Here is a 20806-nt window from a genome sequence, read left to right as displayed (position 1 = left end):
TGGGAAAACAATGTGTTACATGGTTCAAAGAAAAGGCTATTTTAATTCCTAGGTTTCATCGGTGGTGGAGAATAATTAGCTCCAATATTGTTCCATGATTTCCCATGGAGCCCAGGCACGGTGAGTCACCCTGAAAGAGTTTGATGTCTGAGTTACCGTCAGCTTCACCACCAGTGTTCCTGTACATGTTAATAATGCATGTGTACTTGCCATGGTTACTGAGAAAACCAACCATGAAGAAAACTGATAGTCGTCTTCAATAATTTATCATGCCATAGATTTTTTTCTCTCTTTTTTTCATTTAACAGCCTTGCAGCAGACTTATAGACCAACAGTTTTATACTTTCATGATAAAACAACACGTTTGTCTCTCTTTTTGGGCCCTTTAGATGTAATTTAAGAAGTGTTTTGTCATGTATGTTTGCTGAGGCAGCATTTCAAATATATGCCCTCATATAATTTGAGAGAGACATTGATTTGTTTGGCACCTCAAAGCTGTCAGCAAGACAGAGAGACTTTTTTCTAATTACACTAGGCACTGTGGTACCCAATGTATCGAAGGGCTTTTTAATGCAATGCAGTTTTATGCCACTTAGAAGATTGCACTAGGTCTGCATGTATACACCTGCTGTGTTTGAGCATGAGGGGAAACAGAACTCGGCTCTCATTGGCTGGCATTTCCCTCCGTTTGCAGTCCGGTGAGGCTGTGGGTAGCATTGCAGCTGCTCTGTCACTACTCAGCAATGCAGACATGGACCAAGCCATATTGCATGCCTGGGGTACTTAAAACACACACCTTGTTTTAGACAATGGTGATGAAATGGCCCTCTTGGAAATGTGGTATCTGTTACATTATAGATTATCACATTTTTGTATAAGTCTGTACGGGAGAAAGGCCTCCTTTAAGTGAGACTTTTTACAGAAAGAGAAAGAGAAAAATGACTGATTTACTGTATTTCCTCCTTGCAACGACTTGATAAATTCTGGAAATGAGCAAAGTAATACTTGTTCCAGGTTCAATTTTTTCTTAATATGCAGTGACGACTATAAGCAAGCCATTCGTATGTTCATTTTCTCGTAAACTGAAAACACCGTGTCTCTGTGGCGCTATCAAAATTCCTCAGTATATTTGGTCGGCCCATCCAGCTCGACACAACAATGTTTACTCAGTTAATGGCATGAGTTTGGAAGGGAACTATCTGTTCCTTTCAAAGATTTGTCTTTGAAATCTTTTATTAAATTGTGTGAAACTTGTTCTGCCTCTGCCTTGTTCTGACTTTCCATTCTGGTGTGTATCAATCATGATCCAATCACTTACCGATAAATAAAATCCGTCCTGAATTTTTTTTTAATTAATCAGATTATGGATGTTAAATTAGTTGTGAACACTGCTTCATGTTGACTATAGTTTCCCCTCTCCCATTTTCTTTGATTATTTTACATTTAAACTTTTTTTAATTATGTACTCATTCTGTTTCAACGCTTGAAGCATCTTTGCTACAAGATTACAAAGTTTCATTACAAATTGTGACCAACAACCAACAAGCAAACCTCTGGCTATCACCTATATGTGCCCTGGCATTTATCATTCTGAATCTGTCTGTCCTAATGGAGTTCCCCCATACCATTCCCCTAAAGAGTTATCTGAGTTAACCATGCATTTCAAACAGTATGAGAACATCTAAAGAGCAGTCTGTGCATAATATAGAGGTTGCAAATCCATCCAGTGATATACTGCCAAGACCATATTAATCCAATGCATTGCTGGTGCCTGATGAATATTGGGTTATACTTCACTTTGAAGCTCAACAAATCAACTCTTTCTAGCCACATGCCAATACATTCAGACAGAGGAGCCTATTTTATTCAAGGATTTTTCTAATTTCCACACATTACAACAGATCACAAGGTCTTGGTGAGAGCCTATGTAGACCAGCTCTGCTGATCAAATCAAATCAAATCAAATCAAATCAAATCAAATCACATTTATTGTCACACAGCCATATACACAAGTGCAATGGTGTGTGAAATTCTTGGGTGCAGTTCCGATCAACATAGCAGTCGTGACAGTGATGAGACATATACCAATTTACAATAACATCAAATTAACACAATTTAAAGTCTAATATACACATAATTACACTCAACAATATACAAATAACAACATACACTGTACAGTATACAATACACACAATATAGATACACATTATTCAGTTAAAAAAAAAGTATATATAGTAGTATATATAGAATGTACAGTAGGTTGTATTGTACTGTAATGACATTCAGGCTGTCGGTTGATAGTAAGTTGTTAAGAGAGAATATAATATAATAATATAATTTATGACAGTCCAGTGTGAGATAATAAGATTAATAAAGTGCAGTGCTGATGTATTTTGATCGTGGGAGATCAAGAGTTCAAAAGTCTGATTGCTTGGGGGAAGAAGCTATCATGGAGTCGGCTGGTGCGGGTCCTGATGCTGCGATACCGCCTGCCTGATGGTAGCAGTGAGAACAGCCCATGGCTTGGGTGGCTGGAGTCTCTGATGATCCTCCGAGCTTTTTTCACACACCGCCTTGTATATATTTCCTGGAGGGAGGGAAGCTCACCTCCGATGATGTGTTTGGCAGTTTGCACCACCCTTTGCAGTGCTTTGCCGTTGTGGGCTATACTATTGCCGTACCAGGCGGAGATGCAGCCAGTCAGGATGCTCTCTACAGTGCAGGTGTAGAACCGTGTGAGGATGTGGCGGTTCATTCTGATGCTATAATGCATATCTTTCATCTCCAGTTGAAGGTTTTCAGATTGTGCTCCTGTTGCTTTTTAGCAAAGTCAGTACTGATTTAGACTGCCTCATGTCTCAGTTGAGTGTCAGTAAAATCCCTGCTGGATCTGGGTTGTCTCTCTCTCTTAAACAAAATTTCCCTGACAATGATTAACAGACAATTTGATTTGAAATGAATGATGTTGTGTCAGAGGCTGTGACTGTCAGTGTAAATGTTCAGTGCCCAAGGCTGGTTATTTCCATTCTTAATTATTGTCTCAGTAATATTTAGACAAGCTCCTAAAGGCGAGACTTTGTCAAGCAGGACATGTTCCTGGATCAACATCCAACATTGGTATCAACCAATCAGATTGGAAGGTTAGGGTTAGACTTAGGGCTAGTGTTCAAAAATAAAAGAAATTCTGCCAATATTTACTAACTTAAATTTCAGTCTGAGACAAAGTGAACTCATGTCTTCAGAGGACTTGGTATGTGACACAAAGGTCACATGGACTCCATTTCTGACACTTTTCCGACAAGCTTTAAAGTGTCACTTTCAACTGCCATTGATATGGAAATCAGCGATCATGCCATTTAAAAAAAAAAAAAAAAAAAAAATCTCCTTTTGTGTTCTGCAGAAGAAAGAATGTCATATGGGTTTAGATTAGAAAGACATGTCATTTTAGGTGGTTAGGAATAGGGTTTGGCCTTGGTCCTGGAACAAAATTTCAACCAACCAATCATATCTTAGATTTAAGTTTAGGTATGATTTCAAGGGTAACTAACATTTTAAAGAGAATAGGACTTTCAAAAATGCAGATTAATATAATTCCATGTTATTTACACAGACTTTGGAGGAATGAATTTGGCTTAAATCCTGTGATTAAATGGAGTATTACAGGTGATTTATACATATGCTTGAATGAACAAAACAAATGAATTTCAATAGCTTATCCCTGAAATTCATAACCTGTGGGTCTGCACTTTAAATGAGGATTATGACTGATAAATATGCATTTAAAATTGTAAGTATGGCTTAATATACAGCAGGCCTGGCTCCAGCTCTAATATGTAAGGTGGGCCATAGGACCCACTGGGTGGGCCGAACAGTTGGAGGAGTGGGTGTAGGTGTAGTCCTCAAGGTGGGCCAAGTTTATGATTGGATGGGCCAGGCCCACCCAGGCCCCCCTGTGGAGCCGGGCTTGATATACAGTAAGTTGTACTTAAACTGCAATAGTGTACTTAAGCAATTCATATTAAAATGTTTGAGAGCTTTACTCCACCAGGGGGCAGAGTCTGATCTTGCTGATCAATGTATTGAAACCATCTTCAGGTCAGATTGTTTTCTAATTATTGTTCTGCTCTACTTCCATATTTTATTCCAGACTTTTCATTCACTTTTAGACCCACAAAGTATATCTACACCTTTAAACCCAATCACCCATGCCAGCAAATACACCACTTTGTCAATGGTGTGCCAAACAGAGGATACAAACTTAATAAAGATGAAGGGTGTCTACGTTTTAATTAGCATTCCCAATCAATATCTGCTAAGCCCACAGTCCTCCATGCTTTAGTGTCCTAGTAGCCCCAGCTATTGTTAGCAGATCTGCTAATTCTAAGGGATCTTTTTGTATCATCTGCAAGGCTGCCAGAGCTAGAACTAATGGTGCCATCAAACTGTGTTGACTGACAGGTGTTGCTGTTGGTGCTGTTCACGACCCTCGCTGGCTGTTATTTATTCTACTTTTAATTTCCTCCCTGGACATACAGTACAATGATGTCATCCATTTAGATTTCAAACACAGTACACATTTATAAATATGTGGATGGCCAGCTTCACATTCCTTTTAATAATGCATGGTCCCAAGTACATGCTCCGAGCAACTTTTAAGATCTAATCTTTCAATACATCTTGCCTACAGTGAGAACAACTCTTCTGTGGCCTGGTAGGAACAGAGGGTTCTGATAGCCCATGAGCTGAAGCGGGCAAGATCATTTATCAGAGAGATGGCCTCTGACCACTGCTTTGAGAGCATATGATATCAGGCCCTATTTAGTGAGAGTGAGATGTTACTATGCGGCTTTATAACAAGAAGGCCTGAACTTCTGTGTGCACAGGAGAAATTAATGAGTCTTGGTAGTTTTTTTGTGTGTATCAAAAATATATAATGTGTATATTACCATGGTATTCTTTAGCATCTTGAAGTGCCATATACATCCAATGGCACATGAATCATTTAAGAGCATGATATATCAATGTACCATGGGATTGCAGTATGAATCCATCACTGCACCATGGCACTGCCCCATTACTGGATGTATATTCATGTGTGTTCAACGGAATTCACCAATTAAAAAAGGTTTAGCTATTTTTATCAGTCAGTGAATGAGTGAGCGCATGTGTCTGTGTATTGAAAGGATGAGTCATTATTTAGACTGATACATGCTCAAAGATAAAACCACCACACACATAATCAAAGAGGCAGGCATCTTGTCACTGTTGCTATGCAACCTCAGGAGCCATAGACTGAAATTCCTGTGCAGGCATGTGGATGCTGACTGGGAAGGGAGAAGACAAAAAAAACCATGGAAATAGGAAAATTGTACTATTTGTCAGTTGTCCAATTACATAAAATGGAATATTATTAATATACAGTAATGTCCCATTTTATAAACTGATATGTAACAGAAAGGTCTGGTAATGTTTACTCAATAGGTCAGAAAGGCTGTCTAACCTTCAAGGTTTTTGAATGTGATAAAAGACATACAAGCAATAAAATGAAAACTATTTTGCTTCAATATACACTGGCGGCCAAAAGTTTGGAATAATGTACAGATTCTGCTGTTTCGGAAGGAAATTGGTACATTTATTCACCAAAGAGGCATTCAACTGATCACAATGTCCTGACTATACATTGTGATCAGTTGAATGCCACTTTGGTGAATAAAAGTACCAATTTCTTTCCATAAGAGCAAAATCTGTACATTATTCCAAACTTTTGGCCGCCAGTGTAAGTGAAGCTCAATCAAAAGCATTTGTGGTATAATGTTGATTGCCACAAAAATTTATTTCGACTTGTGCCTCGGTTTCTTTAAAAAAGCAAAAATCTGGGTTACATTGAGGCACTTACAATGGAAGTAAATGGGGCCAATCCATAAACGTTAAAATATTCACTGATTCAAAAGTATAGCCACAAGACGTAAACAATATGCATGTGAACATGATTTTAGTGTGATAAAATTGCTGACTAACCATTTCTGTGGAAAGCTATTTCCAATTTTACAACTTTGTTGATATGACGACATAATGCTGTAAACCCTGTATTCCTAGTAAACATCAATTTAAATAACTTTACAGCTGAAATAATACACAAGTTTTAACAGAAGAATTAATGTAAGTGCTTTTATAAAATTATAAGCTTCACATTTCTGCCTTTAACCCATGTAAAAAATTGGCCACATTCACTTCCATTGTAAGTGCCTCACTGTAACCATGATTTTTGCTGCTTCTTTTGTATTTTTAAGAAAAGGAGGGACGAGTCTAAATTAATTTTTGTGTTTATTAACATTGTCACAAATGCTGTTGATTGAGCTGAACTTGTATTGAACAAGGAATATTTCTTTAAGCTAAAACATCCAAACTATGGATGCCTAATTCTGACCTTTAAGACAGTTACATTACATAGACGAAAGGGAAAAAAAATCATAAATCTGAAAATATGTTGATATGTTTATCAAAATAAAAATGTAACTATTAAGAAACTGTTCTTTATTTTCTTATTACAACAACAGCAACAACCATATTACTTTTAATAGTAATGAGAAGAAGATGAAGACAGTCTGACACAGTCATGGAGAATTCCGTTCATCAACATGTGGTTTGTTGAGAGCAATTCCTCAGCACATCCAGCAAGCCCACAATGTTTTCCGACTGAAGAGTAATATGGGAGGCAATTACAGAGTCGTGATTGCTTCAGGGCCTAAAATAAAGAAATAGTGGCCAGTCATTGTCTCTGCAATCGGCCTCGAAACAATGAGTAACTGCAGTTGGGAATCTCCACAAGACCTCCCCACACTAATATCATGTTAGGGGACTTAGTTTGATTACATTTTTGTTGTCTATTAATATTCACACTTTGTATTCCCGGCGTCTAGTTCATCACTATAATACCCGAAATATCGTCTCTGTGTGGAATCTTTTTGTTTTCAGAGTGAGAACTACCCAACCACCACAACCGTTATTTCGGCACGACTCCCCTCTGCGTCCAAGTTGGTACGGTCCAATTTGTGAAGCGGTAGCGCTCGCTCACAATCACTGTTTTAAGCTCTTATCGATTCTTGCGTGAGCTGGAGAGACTTCCTATTCAACTCCGCGCGCTGATGCTGGATACCGTTCTTCAGGGCGGATCTATTGCTGTTCATCCACAGCACCATGAATACAAACACTAAATAAATGGTTACCGGTCACGGGAGTGGAGGGAAAGCTATTTTGGTGACGGTCACCGGCGCTTGAAATTCCTAGACGGGAAGACATAGAAACGCAACGCGGAGTTTGAAGCGTTTATTTGACAGGTGCAGCCCACTCGGACCGATGCCGCCAGTTCAGAGAACTATGTCGGATCTCCGGTCCCGTGCTGAGGGTAAGACACGGCTTGAATGCGGATCTGTGTCAATATGTACTTGTCATTTTCTTGAGTTGCATGTCATGTGCACAACCTTTTTCCTACTCGACAAACTGTTGCGAGAAGACTCAATGCAGGTTGTGTTGGGCTTCATTGCGTGGTGTTTGCAAACGAGTTGTTATCAGATCATTTCTAAAACACCGTGGAAGAGAAGACAGTCGCTGTAAGTTATTTATGTGTACGCTGATTTGTGAGTAAATGTAAGATATGTACATGGTTGCATAGGAGAGGAAAAGTATGACATTTCCGCATATTGTACTCAATTCTTTAACCTGGTTACCAAACTGTTTGCAGTTACCTAATGTTTGCTTAACATCCAGCTGAAGTAAGATACATTTTTCACTTGTTATGGTTGTCTTGGCACACACCCTGTGTCTGTTAAAGATAAGGTACTTGATACAGATGCAAACAGTTCAAGTAGGTGTGTTAATTAGAAAGTAATTGAAGTTATTATATTACATAACGTTATATTATTTGTGCTTGTAGTTAGTCATAAGTAGTAGGCTAGGGCACATTTATAATGGTTAAATATTGTTGACTTGTCACGTTAGATGTGTGAAGTGAACACTACAGTGAAGGATGTCAGTTAGATTTTCTGTCTGTTCCTGCTTTAGTGATGCTTAACTTGACCTGCATTATGATGCTATGATTGTTATTGTTTTCAATGATGATTCTCGTTTCACGATTAAAAAAATAATGCTGTTGTAATGTGTGTAATTTTATATATAAATTAAAACCAGCACATAAATAGCAGTACCAAAGAAGCACTAAAATGATGTATAAGTAACTAACAATACAAATAATATCTCATGGGTTTCACGTTGCGTTAAAGGAGCAATATGTAACATTGACATCAGTCGTTTAAAATGGGTACTGCAGTCCAAATTCAAAATATTGGAGAGAGATTTCTCCCTTGCCCCCTCTTCCCCAGACTCGAAGCTCACATGGGTTGCCAGGTTGAGGACACGCAACAGGAACAAGCAAACTGACAATGGCAAGCGACGAGCCTTACACTAAGTTGAGCAGCTAATGTATACCTTTGCAATGTTTTTATTGTTTGCAAATTATGAACCAGCTGGTGTGGATTTTTTTTATAACTCTGTCAATGTTAGCTAGATGTATTGCTGGCTTCCATGGCTGTAGTTTGCCCGCAAACTAGTTTCAAATCTGGCAACCCGGGGTGTCCAAGCACTATTGGGAAATGGGCAGTGGGCGGGATCACACAGGCCAAAATGCACACAGAAATTCCGGCCCAGAACGGACATTTCAAAGTAGAATATATTGGCTGTAGCAGAGGCAGATCTGAATGTGCGTTTGCAGTGGACACTAGGGGTGGAACGGTTCTTGGTAAAAAAAACAAACAAACAAACAAATAAAACGTATGGTTCGCCACCCACGATTCGGGAAGCATTGGCACCACGGTTGGTTCACCTCAAGTTTATTGACGCATCTGGAGCACAGGTTTTAGTCAAGAAAACAAGGCGTCAAACAGGCACAGTTACCACCTCGGCTAATGCACCTGAATGGATCTGTAAATTGATACGCTCCGCCTGTGTTTCACGTGCATCAACTTAATGACATTACTTTTCTGCAAGCGTTGTGTGTAGTTGAAAATGGCAAATGGAGAAAACGAGCCACTGATAGAGAAGCCCCCTGCTCTTCTCCTTTCTGGGAACATTTTAAAACGCACATGCAAGTTCTTCCTGTTTCCTCACGTGGCTGTAGTCTATCGTGAGCGTTAATAATGCTCTTTGATTAATGGCATTAAGATGCTGTTATAGTAATACATTGATACATGATTAATCTTTTATGCCAACATCACCCAGGGAAAGAGTCGCAGGTGAACCAAAACTGCACACACTCCCTTCCATTTTTAAGCAGGCACTTTAAGCAGTGTTCATTTGGACAGACATGGAACAAGAACTAAAACGCTTGGGGTGTTCATGTGGGATTTCCACGTATTTTTAAAATACTCGAGCAGCAGGGCCTGGGTAGCTCAGTGGTAAAAGACGCTGGCTACCACCCCTGGAGTGAGTACCACATTGTGTTCATTAGTGATCATCTCAGCAATTCAGGCGTGAAATGTCTCGAACACAACCGTGAATTCGCCGTTATTCCTCCTCCGAAATGTAAATTCAAGCCAGCTGACACATAACCAAGGAAGTTTGGGGTAAGGAACGATAGTTTTGAAGGAAAACAGACGAAAATACACCTAACCATCTTCACCAACATGCGATTGATGCTTTGTTCAACTCTATGCAAGGTTGTGGTATTTATAAGAAACGGGCACGGTTTAAGTGGACTAAATGTTTGGAGAAGTCCTGCATATGTCACCAGAGATAAGTCTGTCGATAAAATGACGTGCCTTGAGTGACTGCTCTTCTTTATCAAGAATCAGACTACCCAGATGTTTTTTTTTACAGTCAAAAAAATTGACCAGAGGCTTTACATCAGCATATTTGAGCTCTTTCGTTTCCGCATGCCACTGACTTGGTGATAATGCAGAAAATAATAGGTTCAAAGGTTTGGAATGAGCGTATTTATCTATAATTCAGCCTGTGATGCTGAAATTCACAACAGTTTGAAGGAAATGAATTAGAGGCCACACACTTACCTTGAATAATTTGAGAAGCTCTGGAGAGGGCAGATTGCACTCTTTTAGTACTTTTGTGAGTATAATCTATAAGGCAGTAACTAGTGGTCGACCGATATGGGTTTTTTTTTTTAATGGCCGATGCCGATATCCAGAGAGCAGGGTGGCTGATAGGCTGATACAATGTCAATATGTCACACAATTTAATATAGTAAATAACATAAACAAAAAATTGCTAAAAAAAAAAATTAACAAACACTTTTTTTTTTTAGCACTATATTTACTCAATTTCACACAAAACTTTAACTTTTGTAAAAAAGAACACAAAAAAAATTTGTATTTTAAATAGTAGATAGCAGTTTCTTCTGATTTCTGTTTAGTCATACAATTTTAGTAATTTATTTGCACATGCAGAAATTGTTAATATATTAGGAAGAAGGAAATAACAGAACACACAGTAGTCCAGCAACCATGGATGGCATGTCCACGTTAACAATACAGAATCAAACCAATTGTACATACAGTACATAGTGAATACGACATTTACGTATCGCAGACGTGAAGCGCTTTTACTCTGAATATGCACACACGTGCTTGTGCGGATCCAGCCAAAGTCTTTCTAGCAAGTCAATCCACTGGCGGCCATCTTTGGATCGCTCCCGGGAGACTATTTCCAGTCATGCCAGTGCAGCTCCTATCTACTTGAATGGGGGAACACCAAAATCTTAAAAACAGTTGGTCATGATTACAATCAAAGAACATATTTCAAATCAATAGTAAAAGCTAATGCACACACGCATTCTTGATGATTGACAGGCGATGTCTGTATCTAAAAGGTGATTGGCTCTTTTACTAGTAAGGTGGGACTTCCTATCTACAGCCATTGTCCGTTGGGCGTTCCAATTTCTCCCATTCATTTTAATAGAAGTGGCCCGTCTCTGCTAAATAGTCTCTGATCCAGTGCAAGCAGCAATCTCCTGACAGTTTAAATGGCCTGGATCGCCTGTTTGGATTGTCACAGACTGACCATCATGATTTGTGAATGAGAGAAACTTTTGATCCTGATCCTGAAGTTTTGATTCTGGCCGATAGAATACGTGCTTCAGAGGAGGATATTAGATGAGCGATCGACGGGAAGAAAACGCTGGATTTTCGTGAGGTTCATGAATTACATCTGTAGAAACTGGATATTTGCAGATGGTATTTAAAAGACGTTTTATTAATATTTGCCTTTTTGGCATTAGACAAGACAGTTAAAAGTTACATGTTCATCTGTTGAGGAAAGAGAGGGAGAATGAAACAGGCGAGTACTTTAACATTATGAGCTCAAACGCATCTGCCGTGGCTCTGATATGCGGGCCGTTTAAATTACACTGTGTTGCACACCGGTCTATTATTGTAGTAACACGATGGCATGTCGCAACAAAACGAATCGTGACTGGTCATTTACATGTCTCAGTCACTTCACATGCAAGCAGTCGATTCTCGGCACCCTCAAGAAAGAAATCGGCCAAACGGGAAAATGTATTGGCCGATGTGATAATTAAAAAAGTCAGAATATCGGCTGATTTATCAGCCTCTGCGATATATCGGTCAGCCACTAGCAGTAACCAGCTCTGTTAGCCCAGTGTTTAGCTCTCATCCTGCTCTTTTCAGCTTAAAAAGCAGCCTGATAGTTTTAACCTTGGTCCTGGAGCTCGCCATGCCCCCACAGCCACACCTTCTGTGTTCGAAAAGTATCTTGTTCATCAGTGCAAGCACTTCCCAGCACAGAGCGATCAATAAGCCTGCATGCCCGATCAGGCCCGCCATGACTTACGCTGTTCAGAGAGCGGGATTGTGAATTAAAGCAAGAGGACTGTTTTGAAATGCATTATAGCAACTTGTGTTGGTTTCACTTTCTCGACAGACCTTGTTGTGCTGCACTGTGTGCCCTGTCTTACAACTCTCAGCTCCGTTCCTCCACCTACACTACCTCCACCTCCTTCTCAGCCGCCATGTGTCTTTTCACTTTGGGTACATCAGAGCGCTTGCCAGATCAGGCTAAAAGCCAAAGCTTTATCTGCATGGCAGTCGGTAAGCAGAGGTGGCACGATTTTGGGTGTTGAGAGCAAGGTCAGAGATTGAGCTTGGCACAGAAGCCCACACAGATGGGGGTGGGCTGGCCTGCTCAAGACTTCAGGTAAATGGGTTTTTATGTCCTGATCAGAGTGCTTTTCAGAGATTCTTTTTTATGGTCCAGCCCTCCCAGTATCTGCAATGCAGCTGTAACTTTTTTTTTTTTTTTTTCCTGTACTCTGAAAAGCCAGCAGGCTGTTTAATATACTGTAGGGTATCATCTTGAGATTCAACAGTTTGAGTCTCTTGATTGTGCAGAAGCTATGTCTGTCTGTTTTTTAGCTAAGGAACAACTCAGGGGTTTCAAACTCAGATCATTAACTGTATATCTGTCACATCTGTTGTTCTTTTTGACAAACCTCAAAATTTATGTTGAACATTATTTGCACGGCATGATATTGATTTTGCGGGCTGGTTCTGACCACGATCTGGCTTATTCTGCCGGGACTGTGCAGCATCACTCTCCTACTGTGATCCAGAATCAGTATGAACTTCAATGCCAAGTGTGCTCACGTACACAAGGAATTTGTTTTGGTGATAGGAGAAACAAGTGCACACAGAACATTACAGTGAGACACAGAATGTAAAACAAGTTAAGAGTATAAATAGACATACAAAAAAATAGGACATATAACATAGAATGGCGTATGTGCAAGGTAGGGCTATGTACTAGTGCCCGACCGATATACCGATATTAGCCTTTCACCAATATATTGGTATCGGCGTTTATTTTACCGATATGCGCAGATATGAAAAGTGCGTTCTGACTCCACTGTTTACAGAGCTGACTCTGAACTGTGGTTCTGCAGACAGTGCAGAGTTAAACGGTGCGGATTTGAGTGGTCTTTTCTTGTTAAATTGCTAACTAGTTTGTGAAATACATACTGGAAAGTTAATAAAAAATGACCCCATTATTTTATATAACTAATTTAACGTTAACCCTGTCCCTGACAACCATGTCACCCATGTTTATCACATCTGTTTGCTGTTAGCCAGCTATATTTTGTCAGTGCAGTAAGTAATGTAGCAGATTGAAAGGTAAACATCAGAGCATCTTTTTGCAGCTCAGCAGACAACAGTGCGGTGGTGGATTGTGTCTGTTGAGTGTTGATTTCATGCTTCGCTGTTACCTAGTTGGTGAGACACAATGCTGGAAAGAAAATAAAGTCCATCTTTTACTCTCCATGGCAACGAGCTTACAGCTAACTAGCTAACCACGTAGCTACTTTCATTGTTGTCAGCTGAGTGGAAGCTAATGTGTAAACATGTATTCAACCAAACTATTTTGCTCAGGATTCACAGTTTGGTACCCCCTTCAACCGAACAATTCCAGTCATTGCATTTATAAAATGTAATATTTAAAAGTCTGGTTTTCCAGACATTAAAATAGGATACGAAATAAAAGTAGATTTAATAAATAGTATATTTGCCCTGTGTAAATAATAATATATAGGAACTGTATCTAAAATAAATAAGGGGTGATATGATAAATACTAATACAACAGGCTGGAAAAATAGACATTTATTCATTTTAATATCCTATATATATATTGAATGTGTTAACTTGACACCGGGCGATGCACTGTTACATTGGTTTCATACCGAAGAACTTAAAAGTAAGTTTTTTATTTATTTATTTATAATTTTTTTTTCTCCTCTCTCGTAAATGTATTTACTAAATTTAGTAGAGCGTAAATTGTGACTTAGTGCCCATTTACGCCACAACTAGGCTAAGTTGTAAAGTACGTATAGCTGGTGCAACCGGCCCCTGATGTTTATTTCGCTATTTATTATATATTTCTTTAATCTTTATTTTAATGGTCAGCATTTGACTGGTACTAAACATACAGTACTGATGTTTATTTAGCTATTAATTGTATTTTTATTCTTTATTTAAATGGTCAGCAATTGACATACTAAACATACAGTACTGATTTTTATTTAGCTATTTATTTTATTTTTATTTATTCTTTATTTAAATGGTAAGCAATTGACTTATACTAAAAGTACTGATGTTTATTAAGCTATTTATTGTATTTTTATTTCTTTATTTTCTCAGTGTTCATTTCTAGAATTTGTTGACAATGTATAATAATAATAATGTCAAATGTTCTTTGATAAAAATATTTGTTTAAGAAAGTATCATTCTGAGTACCTTTGCATAGTCATATCGGTGCAAAATCGGTGAACAATCCACATAGAAAAGGTCTGTTTTCATTCCAGCTCAAAAATTAGCTATATTGGTCACCATATCGGTAATCGTTTATTTACCCCCTCTAAAATCGGTATCGGTCTCAAACATCCCATATCGTTCAGGCTTTAGTATGTACAGTTATTGAATTAAATATGAGTGAATTTACATATGTACATGACATATTTACACATTATTGCACTATGGGAGTCCTGAAGGCAGTTTACTTGTTCACGTGGAAAATGGCCTGAGGGTAAAAACTGTTCTTGTGCCTGGTTGTCCTGGAGCTGTAGTGCTGTAGCGCCAGCCAGAGGGCAACAGTTAAGAAACGGAGTGGGCAGGGTGTGTGGGGTCCAGAGTGATTCTACCGGCATGTTTCCTCACTCTGCAGATGTACAGGTCTTGGAAGGTGGGCAGGGGGGCACCAGTAATACTCTCAGCAGTCCTGACTGTCCGTTGTAGTTTCCTTCTGTCTGGTTTGGTAGATGTACACAGGACAGACTCAGCAGGTTGAACTTCCTCAGCTGGCGAAGTACATCCTTTCTCTCTCGTGCAGCTGTCGGCAGTCCATTGAACACTTGTTGAGTTTAGTGTGTGCGTGCGCCATGTAGTGAGGGAGTGCTTTGTCGCATAGTTACTGAACTTAAGATGTTACAGTTTATAAAACTTTCTAAACCTGTTAATTCGACATGCAAATGGCATTATACTGCTTCTCCGTTAGCGAGCGACGTGATTACCATTGCTCGTTTATAATTAACAAAGGTGTTAGCATTGCAAGCGCGTGATGTTGGAGCGATCTATATTTCTGATGCCTTTCATATCTTGGTGCTCCATCATTAGTCATAATGCAGCACATTTGACAAAAAAGGCAGAAATAGCAAAAATGCCAAGTGTACCAACTGCATGGTGAAGAGAGACAAACACGTTACATCTCTCATTTCCATCTCTCCAGTGTTCCAGCCAGGGTCGGAAGTAATGAAAATTTAAATATGGGGGCAGAAAATGCCCCTAGAAAGAGTTCCTGTTGTTTTATTAATAACATCAGATATAGTTCCAATTACATACATGGCGATCTTTGGAATTATCGCTCTTTATTTGTTTCGTGCCTTCCGTTGTGCAGATGTTGCAGAGTCATAAACGCGCACAGATGGGCACTCCGCTTCTCACGCTCCACATCAGTTCGGTGTCGTGGTCACGCGCCAAATTACGTGACCATTCGTACCATTTATTCAAAATATACTGTCCTAGTGAGTAACACTGTCACTCCCTATGTTATATCTTACTTCCCTGCCCATCGGCTCATCACTCTTACACATTTGTCTTTTTTGAAAAGCCTCCTCACCAGCTAGAAGCCAAAAGTGCGGGAGGGAGGGATGTTAGGCTATATATTTATTAAGTTAATCAGGTCTGAGAGAACACAATATAGGCTATAATGTAACCAAATGCTTCAATGTAGTTAATAGCCTAATAATATTAACAAAAATAAAATCTGGATAAATGCCCTGATGTGAAATAAAAAAAACATTATTAAATGATACAATAATAATTTTACATTAACCACTGGTTAATGTATGAATTATATATCTGACTAATTTTCATTGTGAAATGTTTATTTTTGCATTGTTTTATTAAATTGGCATGAAGGAGTTACGTTTTTGTTTTTTAAGCTCCTCATTCCAAATTCTGGAGAAATGCAGTCATGTCCTCCATGTCGGTGCATTAGTTTTGTAGGCTATGTTAATTTAATATCCCAAATTTTTGGAAATATGTGAAGATTTGTTTCAGTAACTGCATATATGCAATGTACAGATCGTGCTATTTTTTTTAATAATTGAAATTTTTTTTTTTAATTGAATTGTTTAAATGATAACATAAAAGGATGGCATGGTCATTTTATTAAGTTAGAATATAAAATAAAAGCCCTTGTAAAGTTAAAAAATGCCCCTGGAAATCAAATTTAGAATTGATCAGTTTTATTTTGCGAGTGAAAGTGGCCTTTAAAGGGATAGTTCACCCAAAAATGAAAATTCACTTATTTACTCACCCTCATGATATCCCAGGTGCGTATGACTGACTTTCAGAACACATTTGAAGAAAAATAGAAAAATATTGTAGCTCAGTAGGTCCTTAAAATGCAAGTGCATGGAGATTTCTCTTTTGAAGCTCCAAAAATCACAGACAGTTAGCATAAACTTCATCTATATGAAACCAGCTGTTAAATTAATGTCTTCTAAAGTGACACGATTGCTTTAGGTGCGAAAAATATAAATATTGAAGTACTTTTTTTTTTAACTCTAAATCATGCTTCTGGTCAGAAGCGGTATGCACGTGTGACGTAATCGCACTGGCAATTGAAACACGCTAGTACTGAGGCACGTGCGTCACAGCCGGAAGAGCAGCACTGTTTACAAGTGAGGAGGAGGAACGTTGTACAGAAGCTTAGTTGGTTTTGGTTTAGATCTGTATTTATCTGTTTTTTTACTCGCAGTAGTGCGTTTGTGTGCTTATCCTGGATGTCTTAACCAAATGGTGAATGATAGATTACATCTGTTTCCATGGCAATGCAAATGTCACACTAGAGACCATTTGGATTTCACCCTCTCCTGAAGCCTAACGGAAGCAATTTGTTTATAGTTAAAAAGTACTTAAATATTTATAATTTTTCGCACCAAAAGCAATCGTGTCGCTTTAGAAGACATTAACAGCTGGAGTCGTATTGATGATGTTTATGCTGACTGTTAGGGGTGTAAATCGGACATTTCATTACGATACGATCTTGAATCGATTCTCTTGGCCTGCGATTCGATATTTGCCGATATTTCAAAGTCTGCCATCATCACTCGTTTGATGACAGCTAATTTTTCAGATTAGTCCAATTTAAAATACTTACATACCCATGACTTGCTTCCAACTATCCGAGCTATCTGTGGTTTTCTTGGCTACAACTTCCACAGTTGTAATGAAAAATGTTGTTACAGTTAACTGGGAAAAATTTTAGTATGGGTGTTGATATGTAGATGTTTAAAGTCTTATAACTGATGCTGGAACTGAGCAGGTGTTTCTTTTTCCCTCGTTAGTGCTGTTCAGATTTTCGGCATTGTCAAGATGTTTCACATGGTTGAACTGCTTCATGGTACTTTTAAAATAGCAAATTCTCATATAAAATTCAAATGGGTCGCGTGTACAACGATATCGATGGAAGCCCGAATTAATTGTGCATGTAAGCCGGTCTGTGTTTGTCACGAGCGCTCGCATTTTAAGGAGTGCCCGGTTGATGCGCTCGCACGGATCCTGTCAATGGAGCTTGCATTTCACGGGAAGCCCAATTGACGCACGCTGCACAGATAGCATAGCACAGTTTGGATTCAAAGACCCTGCGCACATCCGTGTCCCATATGAAAAGCATATTTAACGCTCAAAGTCAAATGAGTGTAATAAGGTTGCTTCATCGCCTGACGGAAATGCTTACGGATGTGGCTGACATGAGAGTATTAAAATAAAGGTGCATCTTAAAAAAATGTCTATATCGATATTTACGCGTTGTATCGATAACATTGGATCGTTGGTCATTGGGTCAATGCATCGATCCAAATCGATGGATCGTTACTCCTCTACTGACTGTCTGTGATTTTTGGAGCTTCAAAAGAGAAATCTACATTCACTTGCATTTTAAGGACCTACTGAGCTAAGATATTTTTCTATTTTTCTTCAAATGTGTACTGGTGTAGAGAAAAAGTCATACACACACGGGATATCACGAGGATGAGTAAATAATGAGAGAATTTTCATTTTTGGGCACCTTTAAAAAGGTGCAATTACTGAGGAAAAATTCAGTAAACATTGCACCCCCAATGAGGCTTTTATTAGGCTATTAATATGACATTCTTTTAAAGATACTATACATTTCTTCTTTATAACATTTTTTTTTTAATGAAAAATTGAGTAAACCTTTAAAGCAGGACCATAGTAAGCGAGCCTAGGAAATTAAAAAAAGTGAAAATATTCACCCTTTCTGTAGCTTTCTGTCATTTTGTGTATTTCTGCTTGAATGTTAGCATGTGTATGTTCTGTTCCAGCCTAGCAGGTCAGTCTCAACTGGTAAACATACTGTTTGTCTATGTAGTTTATTAACTACATAACACTGAACACTTACTTATTTTACTAATTTTAAACCATGACTTGCACTGCACATAAATAACTAATATTTGCATTATATTCAAGCTGTTAAGTCAGAGGGGAACTGGCCCCCACAGTGAGCCTGGTTTCTCTCAAGGTTATTTTTTTTCTCCATTAACCAGCATCTTATGGAGTTTTGTGTTCCTTGCCACAGTTGCCTTCGGCTTGCTCACAGGGGTTCTAAATACAATTATTATTTAATTATTTAATTTTTATACACAATTTACAATCATATTTAATCAAACTACACTCTAAGACTTTATGGATATTACAGTTTCATGTTTTTTGTTAATGCATGATTTTCTGTAAAGCTGTTTTGAAACGATGTGTGTTGTGAAAAGCGCTATACAAATAAAAATGACTTGACCAGCAGTGACTCACATTCAGCATCTATGCAAATAATGCAATAACCTTTTTGGCTAACCAGCACATTTATTACTGTTAAGCATCTTTACCTTAAAAAGTAATACATGCTTTTTTTTTTTTTTTTTTTTTTTTTACTGTGTTTAATGGTCATTTTTAATGAAATCTTTTCTTAAGATCAAGGTAAATTTGATTCTCATGATATAACCCAAATTAAAACAAACGATGCAAATGCATGATGCATTACTGTTTTTCCCACACTGCTATCAGAATTCAAATAGTTAGGCTAAACTTAATTTTTTAGATAACAACTGGCTGTTATAACCCTTTATATACTAGGTGTTCTCATCATTTGCAAAGTGAATGGCTGCAAAGTTGGTGTCAGACAGTCACATCTTCCGTGCCCTACAGAGAGAGTGTGTTATATGATGCCGCTAGTTTGCTATTTTCACCCTGTCACTTTTGGAGATGGATGTGTCAGATCTGTCAGTACCTCTTGTGATCCCTTATTCGAGAGGGCTGAAATAGCAACAGTGTATTGACAATTTACACTCGCAGAAATTAAAGCCTGCATGAACCGTATTTTAAATGGCCACATGGTGTGTGACCACTGGCTTATTGGTTTGTGGTCTCAAACGTGATAGCTTAAAGGGTATACAAATCATTATAGAGGATGCAGTGTTAAGTTTAGCCACAGATGGGTTGGTGCTGTCTATGAACTATGAACTATATGAAGTCATGGAGATGCTAAATTCACAGTTAAGCCTGTGCATATCGGCTCATTATGTGTGTTAACCACTACCACCTAATGTGCTTTGTCAATAGCTTTAAATTAGAAAAAAATATTTTTTGGTGGTTGGAAGGGTTGCAACACTTTGAGATGATCAAAGCATGTTTAGTTAGTCTTTCCAATTAATACAGACATCAGACTAACACTGTGTCTAAACCAGATGCAATGTGATAAGATTCCAGCGACGAGCAATTTGTCTGTCTGCACCAAACTTGAAACCAATGCAGCAGCACAATTGCAGCCATTTAGAATACTTTAGAACCATGAAATTTCACTGGTATCGGTACTGACTATTGAAATTTTGGTATCGTGATAACACTAGTATTGATGACCCTTTGAAAGTTTCCATGTAATGGAGTTCTTAAATGAAAGTTGGGGGGAGCTTGCTCATCTAATCTGCCAATCAACCTGCAGGCTGCAGAGTATATAAGCCGCTGCTTACCTCACTCTAGCAACAGTTTTTCAGGCATCCCTCCACCTCCCCATCTCCATCCTCAATTTTCTAAGAGATCCTGCCCTATAGCTTCCTCCATATATTAAGTAGTCCCTAAAATCGGTCTGTGCTTAATGAAATTTAAAACACTCCCTCCAAAGCGTCATGTTGTTGGGCGAAGCATCAAGTGTTGTTGGGCGTATGGGTTCGTGTGTGCTCCATTTTCCGCGTGTTGTGACATCCATGGATCGGCACCAGAAGCGAGTTGTGAAGCGAGTTATTTTCAGGCCCAAAACCTGAACCCCCAAACCACAAACCTATATCTAACTATCAGTGGATTAAACATGTAATGTTAGAGGGCAAAATGTAACATCCGAATTTCATTTGTCAGTGATTATGTGAACGTGATTACTTCCTGGTTTCAACGAGGGAACCAAACTCAGGTCTCCCACGCTGCTGATGCAACGTGGCAAAAAAAAAAAAAAATTTAAAAAATGGCAAAAACCTTTTGCCAATGTAAACATTGTCATATGGGAGATACCACTTGTCAGTGAGTCTGCTTAATGTGGCTGATCCTAGGGTACCAGAATTCACAGAAACAGCATGCCTTCTTCCCGTATTATCATGTTGTTTTTATATTGGGTTAATGTTTGATATTTAGTTGTAGGTTTTGTCCATTTGATTACCATTCCTTG

General features: G+C 38.5%; 1 protein-coding gene across 3 annotated transcripts in view; it reads left to right on the top strand.

Moving 5' to 3' along the window:
* Positions 1–7060: 7060 nt before the first annotated feature.
* The window catches only part of LOC127417775 (phospholipid-transporting ATPase IA-like), a 215299-nt gene continuing 201553 nt past the window's right edge, over positions 7061–20806 (top strand). For all 3 annotated transcript variants that reach the window (XM_051657995.1, XM_051657994.1, XM_051657993.1), the window contains exon 1: positions 7061–7405. In XM_051657995.1, the coding sequence (XP_051513955.1) occupies positions 7357–7405 (49 nt within the window). In that variant the 5' untranslated portion in view covers positions 7061–7356. The remainder of the gene's footprint in view (positions 7406–20806) is intronic.

This window comes from Myxocyprinus asiaticus, chromosome 27 (genome assembly GCF_019703515.2).
Source record: "Myxocyprinus asiaticus isolate MX2 ecotype Aquarium Trade chromosome 27, UBuf_Myxa_2, whole genome shotgun sequence".
Classification (NCBI taxonomy): domain Eukaryota; kingdom Metazoa; phylum Chordata; class Actinopteri; order Cypriniformes; family Catostomidae; genus Myxocyprinus; species Myxocyprinus asiaticus.
The sequence above is the reverse complement of the archived record's forward strand: the minus strand, read 5'-3'. Positions and strand labels throughout refer to the sequence as shown.